The sequence below is a fragment of the Callithrix jacchus genome, chromosome 3 (genome assembly GCF_049354715.1).
Source record: "Callithrix jacchus isolate 240 chromosome 3, calJac240_pri, whole genome shotgun sequence".
Classification (NCBI taxonomy): domain Eukaryota; kingdom Metazoa; phylum Chordata; class Mammalia; order Primates; family Cebidae; genus Callithrix; species Callithrix jacchus.
The window spans coordinates 40,822,418-40,835,423 of record NC_133504.1 but is presented as its reverse complement, the minus strand read 5'-3'; the positions used below and the strand labels follow the sequence as shown (position 1 = coordinate 40,835,423).

The following is a 13,006-nucleotide window of genomic DNA, read 5'->3' as shown; positions in this document are numbered from 1 at the left end:
AAAGCATAATATCACAACACACACATAGGTAACAAACAGAACTAAGTGCACCGAGCCAAGCAGAAGCCAGACTTTACTCAAAAGATGTAAAATCTCTGTAACCATAAAATTGCTTCTGCAAAGAAGTATATTGACTTCAAATCTGAAAACTTGCACAAGAAAATAATCAGCGCTGATGTCAACTTCCCGACAGAAATGTTGGAGTTTTTTAACTGTGGAAAACTGCAGTGTTTCCGAACCAGTGCATAGAGAAGACATGTTTCTGTTTTTAAGTGGGCCAAATTTTCCTGGAGTCTTCTCCGACTTTTTCCTTTCTCTTTTTTTTTTTGTCCCCTGCCCCTAGGTCTCAGTATCCACACAGTAATTTCTGGGATGGCGATTGGGCGGCTGCAGAGACCAGGACTCGGTTCCCCTGCCCTATTCTGAGCCTAGTGGGTGGGACACAGCACAGAGTCAGTTTTCCAGAAGCAGGTTTTAGGGCAGAGTTTTCCTACACTTTTTCCTGCGCTATAGCGGCGAGCAGCCTGGAGCAGACCCAGGGGAAGGACACCTTCGGGGGAAGAAGCGCCTGGAGCAGCCTAGGGACCCCAGCCCAGCGTGATCTCACCATGGTGCGTTTTGGCTGCTACTTTCTTTTTCAGTCTTTCGGTGCAGAAAAGGGGAGGAGACGGGGAGAGGTCTGAAAAAATCGAATGCCATAGAGAAAGGAACTGCAAGGGTTCCTTTGGGGTGATCAAAGAGGGAGATACAGACAGACACAGAGAGACAAAGGCAGGGGCGGACTGAGGGTCTGGGAGCCACACGGTCGACACCGTGTCCGAGGCACGCCGCGTCCCGCCCAGCCTGTTGAGCAGGTAGACACTAGCTACCCGAGCGTAAGCGCGGCTGCTGCGAGTGCCCAGGGTGCACACACGCGGAGACCGACAGGTGCACTGCAGGGTCCCGTCTCCCGCTCACCGCCTGCCACCCCTGACGCCCTCTCTCTTTCTCCCTTCGCAGTGCGGATTTGCAAGGCGCGCCCTGGAGCTGCTAGAGATCCGGAAGCACAGCCCCGAGGTGTGCGAAGCCACCAAGTAAGTGGTCGCTGCGTCCCCACGCGGGTCGGGGCTCTTCAGACAGGCGGTCCCTCTTCCGGGACCCCTTCTTGGGCTGGGCCTCCTTCCTCTCCCGGGAAACCTTCCCTAAGCTCCCAAATTGCCCAGCCCTGGGGAGCCAGGGCCCGGTTCCCACGCTGGGGAGGAGCGAGAGGAAAAGAGACGACGCCCGGAGGGCCGGCCCAGGGCCCGGGGGACCCGCGGCGCCCGAGGGAGGAGCACTTACTGGGGTGGGCGCAGGGCAGCGCCGCGCCTGCGGCCGCGCTCGCTGGGCCGGGCCGTGAGAACGCGCGGGGCGCGCGGGGGCCGCTGCTCTCCCACCGCCGGGGAGCCCGGGCCGCAGAGCCCTCCAGCCCGGTGCAGCGCCGCGGCCTCCCGCGCGCGGACAGGCGAGAGAGCGGGCGCAGCCTGGGAATGCCTGCACCCGGGGGGCAGCGGGACTGGAGGTGGTGGCGGGTTTCAGGGCAACTTCACCCGGCGGGCTGCGGCTTGGGTAAGCGGCGCGTGCTCCCCACAGCAAACCCTGCGATCGCTGGGCTGCCCAGAGAAGGCAGCCGGCTAACTTCCAGCGGCTCCCCAGCGGCTCCACGAGGTGTGCGCGTGTGTGCGAGACAGAATCATTTATGCTTAGCAGTCCCATTTCGGCTTTCGTTAGGACTCAGGCTCTAGGAGAAACGGTGAGCAGGGGGCCACCGGGGTCTCCGCGCCAGGCTGCACCCCGTCGCCGGAGCTGCCTGCCAGTGACGATGGTGTGAGGGGCTGCGTTGCAATGTGGTCATGTGATTTCAGGCTATGGATTTCGTGCGTCTTTCTTTGCTCACGGATTTCCACAAGGTTATTCTTTCATTGTGCACTCGATAAACAGTTTACATCTTCTGAAGTAAGCCAGAAGATCGTAAGGCTCACTTAACGGTGACTGGTGGAAGGCATCTTGAATTCGAACCTGTGGAAACAGTGCTGGGTTTTAAATAGGGCAGATTTTTTTCTTTCATTTGAACTTCGTTTATTACATATCAATAGTGATGTTTTAGGATCAGTCTTCCTATGGTGATTTCACTAAATGCCTATTCAATGAATTCTTGATTTGATTTTATTACATCTCTACCACTTACTAGAACGGTCTTGGTAGGAACGTCAAACTTTCCTGTTACATATAGGTAAGGGTTGAAGCCCTTAATTATATAAATTTTTATATCTTGGTTCATAGTGTGGAAATGGTCTGTCGCTTTTCCTAAAATGGCTATACGTATTTTTTTTTTCTTTAAGAGTGATTATTTCAGGTACCGTATTATGCACAGTGGTAAAAAAATCAACGCGTTATGATAGCAACGATGTGACCCAAATAAGCAACACTTGATTTGCCTGAAAGTTATATGCATAAACTTTATTATTCCTTCAGTGGAAGTTGTCTGTACAGTCTGTGCTTTGCTCAGCCATTTAACAACTGGGTCTGTGGATCTTCTGGGGGCCTGCGATCCTCAATTTGTACTTAAACGTTAGAGTTACTGCATTTTAAGGGAGTCGGTACACAGTCAAATATCAAATGACACAAAATTAAGGACCACAGGGTAAAACCACATAAGCCACACTTTTTCTTGTCAAAACAACAGGCTCTCTACATAGAGCCTGCAGACATAGGCCAGCAGAAAAATTCTAGAACAATTACATGGTGTGACAATAATTAAACATTTCACAAGAGCAGATGCATGTATTTTAAGGTATTAGGAAATAGGTCTGTGACGCTTATTTAGTAGAATTTTGTAGTGAATAGATGGGTACCTTATATTTATTCTTGTATTTAAAGATCTCTATTAAAAGGCAGAAAATAAAAATTATATTTTTGTCTTTGAAATCCAATCAACATATAAAGTACTTACGCTTGATATGATGTCTCAAAGTGTATGAAATATAAGTAGCCCCTTAAAGGTCTTGCTTCTAGGTATTCAGGTATTAAATAACATAATTAAAATAGTTTTCTGTTATTCAGAGAATGCGGAAGGAAATATAAAACTATTTTATTTATTTATGGTAATCCCAAAGACAAAAGAAGTGTGAAAAACTTCACAATGCTTAGTCCTTATAACTCTTAAAACTATGGCTTGTTAAGTGATTTTTCTTAAGACATTTTGAGAAGCTATTTTAATATTTCACTACAAACAAGTGATAATATTAAAATTAAAGTATATCTATTACACGTACATCAATAAACTATTTTGAGACCTAATTTTAAGAATTTTGTCATAGATATTTTTCAACTAAACTTGAAAAAAAATAAACCTTTATCTAATATCACTTTTATTGACACATTGCAATACCATATAACTGAATTTTTTCAGAAACTATACATGGGAAATTAAATCCTGCATTTACATTTGCTAACAGTTAATGATTGTGGACTGAGGAGAATATTTCTTTCTTTACAGGTTAGTTTAAAATAACATGATATGTACCCTCATAATTTCTAATTTACCTTTTTACAGAAATAAATAAATATCAAATTAGCCATCAGAACCAATCTCAACAAGAAAGGGGAAATGGAAAGGTAAGGCAGTATTTCAATAAAACAAGCCAAAAAGTATGTCCATTGATAGGAAAAAGATTTTGGAGGACGTGGTTATTCAGAATGACTTTTTCTACGTCAGATTCACTAAGAAGTTGCTTGGCTTTTATTTGTGAGACTATTACATTTTGATGGCACTGGTTTTTATACTGGTGAATTAAAAATATTTACCCAAGCCACTTTTCTTAAACATTTATATTTCTCACTTTTTGCATATTAGTAAAAACAAATATTTCTTTCAAAAGTATCAATAATTAAAAATATTTTTGTCTCTTGGCCATCTACATTGATTCTGCAATAGGTTGTTTTGGGTGTCTACATCTTGACTTGATACAAGAGCTTTTGTCAATGATTAGTTACTTGGGGTGAAGTAAATTTCCTGGGATTGATTTACTTGGGGTAAAACAAATTTCCTGGCTGTGCTGAATCATATCTGCTTCTTTAATTTTTTTCAGAACATTTTGAAATGTCTTACCTAACATATATATATATATATGTATGTACACACACACGCACACACACACACACACACACACACACTGCCCTCCCTGGATTCAGGTCAATAGGCTTCATCTTCCAAGCCGACAGGAAGAGAGAATGGCTACATCTTAAAACTTGAGATCCTCTGGAACAGGTTCTTCCTTGCCACAAGAATGTGCCTCACAGCCTGTAGTTCCTAACTTCTCTTATCTGGCATGTTTCTGGCCATTAATAATATTTCGTTAAAACAAAATCTCCCTTTTATAAAATTGAAGCCAACTCAAATTAATTAACTCACATACCAAGCCCTCCATCTCACCATCCTAAGAATTAGCAGGAAATCAACACAAGACAATGGCTTTGAAAGTGAACACCCTCTTGTTGAAAGCAGGTGGGGCAGACCCATTTCTTAATCCTGACCTTTTTCTCTAGGCCCAGCCTATCTATTTATCCCCTTTTGCTTTGTCACACATCACTGAAAGTACCGGTTTAAATGTCTGCATCTCCCACTAAATTCAAATCTCCTTCGGAGTATCCAATATTGGATCCATAGTGGTTGACGCATAGTAGGTGTCTAAAGGGCTTAACACTGTTGTCTTTGTTATTCTTGAATTAAGGCTCGTTTTTGCCTTAATGCTACCAAATGGAGCTATTATCTTGGTGACAGAGATCCTTGTGCGCTCTTCTGTTATATGTTGGTAGCCTCTTCAGAATTGCTTGTAAACTATTATTTGTTTCACCAACGATTTTAACTCTGCTCAAACCCTTAAATCTCTTGCCACTAGCCCTACCAGAACCTGCCTTCCCAATGTCAGCTTCACTTTTAATGTCTGCTTTATCTTCCTTGCTGTGGATTTAGCTGGACAAAGAGACATAACTGCATCTTGTGGCTCCCAATTGCTTCACTCCAGTTTCAGTGTAGAGGATACTTAACAGTGCTATGCAGTTACTTTATTCTTTTTTGGTTAATTTCATATCAAATTCTCCATGGTATGCATTCTGGATATTCCCAGGTTTTCTAGTCTACCAAAATTATCTCCACTCTTCTTTCTTAGCAGAGGACCTTACTTTTTCATTCACAGAGAATATTAGAGTCAGCTTTGGCAAATTATTTGTCAGCACTCACCTTGAATACAGTAAGCATTTCTTTGACCGGCTCTGAGCGTAAGAACTCTTTTCTTATATTCAACTATCAAATTTTTCTTTTTAATACCCATATCTTTAATTTTTACCTCGTAGAGTATTTATAAAAAATGCTTTAACATCTAACAGCTCCTAATAGTGTCTAAGATAATATTCCGTTCCTTCAACCCATGTGTGTTTAGCATGGGTTGAGAGTCTCATCGTGATCAGGGCTTTTCTCTTTTGGATGCACTTCTGTTTTTCTTAGTGTGATACCCAGAGTTAAACATAGAGGACCGTCCTCTGATATATTTATGTCCTCTAGATACCATATAGTAAATCAACCTGAAATCTATTCTACCTTATCCCCCCTTTTTTCTGCACTCATACAATATTGTTTAATTTTGTATCTTTTTTGCACATTCTTCTGAAAATACACTTCTTTTCCCAACCTAATTTTGTTTGGCCACTTGATTTGTGACTTTACAAATACTTACTGCAATTCAATTTAATCGTTACCTTTAGTTAGCCTGTTGTTCCAGAAAGTCAAAGTCTTCTTAAATTGTGAGTCCTTGATACAGATTAGCCATTTTCTCCAATTTAGGGGAATTAACAGGTTTGATCAGGATATGATTAACATCTTTGTCCAGGTAACTGTCTACAATGCTGAACTGGAACTGCCTTGGCATTTTCCTAGACACCTTCCTTTAGATAGACTCCTGCTTTATATTAGTCCATAAATTATTCCTCTTTCTAAGGCAGTTCAACCAGTTATACGGTCAAATAACTCTCTTTGAAGTTTACATTTCTTTGTGTGGCTTAAGAGTGTATACTGAGACAGACTTGGTCAAATTCCTTGCTGAAATGAGTTTCCATTCCTGCAGAATAAATGTCAAGTAACGGCTACTAAAAACAGAAGGAAATAACTAGGTTAGTTGATAGTGATAGGTTCCTGTGACCTCTCGTTAGTTTATAAATAACAGCACTTCACATTTTGAATGCTTGCATGCCATGTTTTTAAACATCTCTTTGGAATAGTGCCTGCAATTAATGTCCAGCTCTCTAAATTATAGCTAGTAGAACCCACCTTTCCAAGTTTGAAAATTGAGGCAATGGTTGGACTCTGTCAACAGTTCTCTTCATCATAGTGTTTTTAAAGATGGCTTTAACAATTCCTTTATTTTATCTGCACATGCTCAATATTTCATAGTGTAGTTTCCCCAAATTAATGAATTTAAGCTCATTTAGAATATTTGATAGCATTCTATCTTCCGGACCTTAAATTGGTTATTTTTAGTTTTGTCTTACTTTCATAAGTGTGGATATGATTTTCTTGAGGAATGGGTATGAAACAAAATAAGAACAGAGTAGTTTTCCTGTTTCTTCATGTACTGCGATTTGAATATCCTTATCCAGTGCACTCATTTTGTATCTAATAAAAATAGCATTGTCGCCCCTTTATCTGGCAATCACAGCAAAAATTAAAAGGGCATTTTTTCTTGTTTTTCTAAGATTCAGCTTATTTTATGTCTAGTATTTTATAACAGTCTTCTTAGAGACTCAGCCACCGTTTTGTACTTCTCTCAATAAAGTTTATTATGGTTTATGCTTGTCACTGAGGGAGATATAAAGCAAAGTTTATGACACACACTCCTTGACTTGAAGGAATTTAAAGTTTGCATGAACAAAACCAAGAAATGGTCTCAGAATTATACATGTCAGCACTTAACAATGAGCGTAATATTTGTAGAAGCGTTTTAATACGTTTGAAATAATTTAGGAGAAGGAAGAGAGTTTGGTAAGATGGATATACTGAGTAAGGCTTTCCAGAGGGTATCTAAGACTTAGCTGAGGTTTCAAAGCAAGATCAGGATGTTAGACATCGTAGGATCTGTAGGATTTAAATATGGCAAATAGTATGAAGAGTATTCTAGACAGAGGAAAGGAAAAGATCCACGGCAGGGATCAGATGTGTTGGTATGTGTGTGCGTGTGTGTGTATGTGTTTGGTGTGTGCGTTTGGTATGTGCGTGTACCCTGTGTATGGTGGACCAGGCAATGCTGAGCCTTCCCAAGCCATAGCTTTGAAGTACTTCTTTGTAGAGAACACCACTTTTCCATTTCTAGGTGTGAGGCCCATACCTACTCATCCTGTAAATCTCAAACTAAGCTCAACTTATTAAAAGCTTTCCCTGACCTTCCAAACCTAAATTGTATACCTTATTATGTTTTCCTATAACACACTGTGCTTCCTCTGTCAAATTATTATGACATGAATAATTGCTTGCTGAACTTTCGCTTATTCAACTGATATTTGTGGGAAGAGGTACCATTTCTGTTTAGTTCCCCATTTTATGCACAGTCATCTAACACAAGCGCTCAATGGCTCATGAGCCCTCAGTGATAATGTGTGCTATGATGAGCCTACTCAGAACAGTGAAGTTATGTGGAGAATATTTGTAAGTAGATGTTTAAAGAAGGGTTGGATTACAAGTCCAGAATTTTCTTTCTTTATATGCTTATTCTATAAGATTTTTTTCTTTATTTAAAATGTATTTATTTGATTTTACTTCTTAAGCTTTTTTATTATTAAAAATAAAGACAAAAACACATACCTTAGCCTGGACCTACACAAAGTCAGGGTCTTCAGCTTTGTTGTCTTCCACTGCCACATTTTCTCCCTGGAAGGTCTTCAGGTTCAATAACACTCATGGAGCTGTCCTCGCCTTTGATTACAATGGAAAACCTCCATTGCAATCTGGAAAGCCTCCTGAAGGAAATGCCTGAGCTGTTTTACGGTTAACTTAATTTTATAGGTAAAACTAGTAACCTCTAAAATAACAATAAAAGGCATAGTATAGTAAATACATAAACCAATAAAATAGTACTTTCTTATCACTATCAAGTTTTAATTGTATGTACTATGCTTTTATGCGACTGGTAGTGTAGTAGGTGTGCCTGCGGAACATCTCCACAAGCATTTCAATCATGCACTGTGCTATGACATTAGATGGCTAGCAGTGTCTAAATAACCGGATTTTTTCAGCCTCATTGTAATCATATGGGGCCATGACTGTGTATGTGGTCCATAGCTGAAAGAAATGTGGTTATTTGGCACGGGACAGTATATGCACTCCAATTGTCAGCTGCTTATCGTTCTCAATTTGCAATCACGTTGTACCTTCAAATATGCTCCTTATCAGCAGTGAAATGATATGTGGTTTTTATTCCATTAGTAAGTTAATAAAACATGTGACAAGGAATTTCAGTATTCCAGAGTATAGCATGAACTTTTAAATTGTGTAATTGTGGGGATACATTTAGATTAAGATCTTCAGTACTATGTGTGAAGAATTTAGCAAGTTACCAATGTAGCATCGAAGGAAATTTGGGTAAATGCAATAAAGTTGTCAGTACACAAGTTGTAAAGCAAGATATTTATATATTAAATTAGCACTATACATTTGTAAATATGATTAGTAAAAGGCAAGCTTACGAGTGGTAAAAACATCTTTGGGTAAAATTCTGTTTTTTTAATGTTTTAAAATTTTCGCAGTCACTAATTGTAAGTAATATTCCTTTTTGTCCAGCTCTATCCCAAATAACAATTTAATACACCACAGCCTCTATTTCTGATTCTCTTCTGTGTGACTGGCTCAGAATAATTCATAAGCCCTTGTTTCATCTTAACACTAACAAAAATTGAGCAGTGGTATGTAGGAGTGCTGTGATATGTGCTGATAAGAGTTTATACTTTGGAGAGCAAATTATCCTGATTAAAGTCACTGCTTCTCTTTCTCCTCCTCTCTTTGAAGCTATGACAGTTTATCTTAACCAAGACTGGTCACCACCTAAGGCTTGCTTAATGACTTGGCTGATGGCAAGGAAGTTGTATATGAGGGATATCATAAGGCCACCTTTCACAAAAATTGCTCTCCCACTTTGTCCTGCCCCAAGGCCTAAATCTCCTTTGGATTGATTCAATCCTTTGGAGTATCTCCGGAGTCCATGAGATACCTGTTTTACCCAAAAGAGCAGCACAACCAGGTTGCCCAATAGCAGGGGTCACTTTCATTATGTTGTGTTCTGCCTTCAGTCAAGAGCATGACACTTGGACATAGCTTTTGAAAGTAAAAAGAAAAAGGAAACTGAAAGGCTCAGTAAGTTGGGCATAGATAAGTAAATGAGACCTACACAGAGTGTATTGGGCAACAACGCAGGGCTTAAATAAGAAGAGGAAGACCAAAAGAAAGCAAAGAATGTCCTAAGAAGAGCCGGTCTTGTTTATGCTTTTGTTGCCTATTAGTTTTCTTCTTTCCTGGGGATGGTTGGAACATTTTTCCACATTGGCATGTTATGGCCTTGATTATCTACCTACATCAAACCAGAGGAAAATCAGTTTAGTGATTTTTATGATGTTAACATTGGATCTGTTTCAGTGTGTACTGGAAATTGGTGGTTGCATGTTGTCACAGTCTATTTTGTACACAGAGGAAAGGTATATGACTATGTTTCTTTACATTCGCCGTCCATGATAAATACTAATTGGTCAGTGACTATAAGTCTCAAGAATTTTTGCGGCACAGCATGTGTTAAAACTCATATAAGTGGTGTGGCAGTCATGCAGTTTTCATCACTTTAAGTGGGTAATCTGACAGCTGTATTTCGCTGCCTGCCTGCAGCTTTATTCTTGGACATTCTCTTCCTTGAATACTGTGTTACGGTCACGTTATCTTAGCTGCACTTTATTCCCAAGTTTTTTTTTGTTTGTTTTCACGTCTTTGTCTTTTGCATGTATTTTCTGCTCCTGCAAAGCCTTATTTTGTTTTCTCTGTCTTGCTATTTCCTATTACTTTACAAAGCTCATCTTAAATGTCACCAATGTATGGTACAGGGCCACATGCAGATTCTTCATGTCCCCATCACAACCTGTCATGATATCACACTGAACTGAGTTTGTGTAGTCTAAGTCTGTCTACCCAAACCTTTACTCAACACATTCTTTAAGGAACTAGTATTAGCTTGTTTTTATTTCTTTGTTTTTGTTTTTAATCTCTGAGATCTCATCCTTTAAAATGTAGTAATAGGTGCTTAATAAATACTTTGGGGATACGTGAATGAATGAATGATCAGATGGGTTGATGAAAGATTCTAAGGGGAGATTTGATAATGTGATTATAAGAGAAAGGTCCTAAAGAATGCTTAGGAAAGGAATGGCTCCTTCATTCATACGTGATTTTGTTGATCAGCTTATATGTAGCATCATGGTTATTTGGAAAATATTGGTCCATTGAAATCCACACATTTTCCAAATGGTGATATAGTTTATAATACAGTGTCAAAAGTTAGCCTTCGTGACTATCATCACCAGTCTTATCAGGAAGTTTTAAGTGTTTTAAGTTCTAAGTTTTAAGTTTTAAGTTCTAATTTAAATCTATTGGGGTGCGTGTGTGTGTATATATACATACATATATATACACATACTCCACATTGGATAGCTATAAGCTCACAATGGCAATTGTAGATAGTGCAGTTGTGGGCTGAGAAAGCTTTCCAGTTTCCTCTTTTTAAACCAAGAATCCATCCTTAAATATAAGAAAAAAATCAGGCAGGGCACCGTGGCTCCTGACTGTAATCTCAGTACTTTGGGATGCCAAGGTGGGCAGATCACCTGAGGTCAGGAGTTTGAGACCAGACTGATCCAACATCAGCCTGGATCACCTGAGGTCAGGAGTTTGAGACCAGCCTGGTTTTACATTTTTAGTAAAATGCTGTCTCTACTAAAAATACAACAATTAGCCAGGCATGGTGGTGGGTGTCTGTATTCCCAGCTTCTTAGGAGACTGAGGCAGGAGAATCTTTTGAAACTGAGCCAAGATCATGCCGCTGCACTCCAGCCTCTCTCTCTCTCCCTCCCCCCCTCTTTCTCTCTCTCTCTCTCTATATATATATATTTGTGTGTGTGTGTATATATATGTATTTATTCTAATTTATATATATATTCTAATTTAAGACCAAATCTATTGGGGTGTGTGTGTGTGTGTGTGTGTGTGTATACACATATATACACATATATATAAACACAAATATATATATATATATGTATGTATATATACACACATGCAACCCAATAGATTTAAATTAGAATAAATTAGAATAAATACTAAAATCTAAAATAACAGTTTATATGAAAAATTTAGCAAAGTGGAATCACTTCTCTGTTTACATTTCAGACCAAGAAACACTTCAAGATTTCAAAATGATAAATTATTAAACAATAATTAAATTACAAACATTATAGAAGGTATCCTGATAGGAAAAATCAAAACAGATGTTCTGAGAACAAACCGCTCTAATCTTCAAAAATGTATGCTTATACTTTAAACCTACTAATATAGAGAATTTTAATCAAATGTAAATTTCATTAGAATGATTACATCATCACGTGTCATGTAGTCTCTGGAGAACTCTACTGAAATCTGTCAAAGAATGAGAATGAAAAAGGTGCATCATATTAGCGTGTTGTTATGAGAATAGTTTTGACCTTGCAGATCCTCTGGAAATGTCTCAAGCCATCCCCAAGAGTTTGCAAATCACATTTCAAGAAATGCTGCTTCTGTCAAATGTGACTTGAACAAGGTAAACACAAAGTTTCTTACAATAATTTTATATCAAGTCCAGCTAATGATAGTTAACATTTCTTAAGCACATGTTCCATTCCAAGCATTAATACAACTGCCTCACTTTAATCAGATCCCTTGAGGAATGTTCTGTTCTCATCACTGTTCTACAGATGAGAAAAGGGATGATGCGCAGAGTAGATAAGTCACTTGCATAAATGTCATACATTGAATTAATAATGGAACTGGTATTTGCAGCCAGACAAGGTTCATACTTTTACTTACTGTGGTAATTACTATGGTTACCTTTCTGCCCACATTGCAAATTTTCTTGATGGTTTATAAATCAGTCAAGTTTTGCTGATGAACAATAGCATTTGTTAAATGTCTAGCATCTTAAGAAACTCCCAAACTGTTTTCCATTCCCACCAGTAGTCTATGAGAATTCCAGTGATTCCACATAGTCAATAACTCTTGACATTGCCAAACTCTAGAATTTTAGACATTCTAATGGGTTTTTCTTTAATAACTAATAATATTGAACATATGAAAAAGTGTTTATTGACTGTTTATATATTTCCTTTAATGAATTGTCTATTCAGATTTTTTTGCTTATTTTAAAATGGAATTGTTTATTTTCTTAATGAGTCGCAACACTGTATATTCTGGATTAAACTCCTTTGCTGGTATGTGTTACAAGTATTTTCTTCCAGTATGTGACTTGTATTTTTGTTGATGCAATAATGTCTTTCAAAGAGCCGAAGTATTTCTTTATTTTGATGAAGTCCACTTCTTCATGCTTTTTACAATATTTCATGCTTTTTTTTAAATGTAAGCATCTTTGCTTTAAACCAGGTCACAAAGAATTTCTTTTATGCTTTCTTCTGTAAGTTTTACAGTTGTAACTTTTGTATTTAGGTTTAAGATCTGTTGTAGTCTGTTTATTTTGCTATAAAAGAATACCTGGGACTGGATCATTTATTTTAAAATGAGGTTTATTTGGTTCAGTGTCTACAGGCTGTGCAGGAAGCATGGCACCAGCATTTGCTTCTGGTGAGAGCATGAGGCTGCTTCCCCTCATGGCGGAAGGTGAAGGGGACCAAGAGTTTGCAGAGATGACTCAGAGAGAGG

The 13,006-nt window shown here is 38.9% G+C and overlaps 1 protein-coding gene across 6 annotated transcripts in view; it reads left to right on the top strand.

Annotated features, from left to right (window-relative positions):
* Window positions 1–455: 455 nt before the first annotated feature.
* GUCY1A1 (guanylate cyclase 1 soluble subunit alpha 1) overlaps window positions 456–13,006 on the top strand; it is a 65,219-nt gene continuing 52,668 nt past the window's right edge. For 5 of the 6 annotated variants that reach the window (XM_078366366.1, XM_035292819.3, XM_008992556.5 and 2 more), the window contains exons 1-2: window positions 456–611; window positions 1,000–1,073. Coding sequence is in view for 1 of the 6 variants with exons in the window: in XM_035292809.3 (XP_035148700.2) it covers window positions 1,509–1,587 (79 nt within the window). In the remaining 5 variants the exon portion in view is untranslated. Of the gene's footprint in view, window positions 612–999; window positions 1,074–1,318; window positions 1,588–13,006 lie in introns of those variants that run through there. The other variant, XM_035292809.3, reaches the window with a different exon arrangement.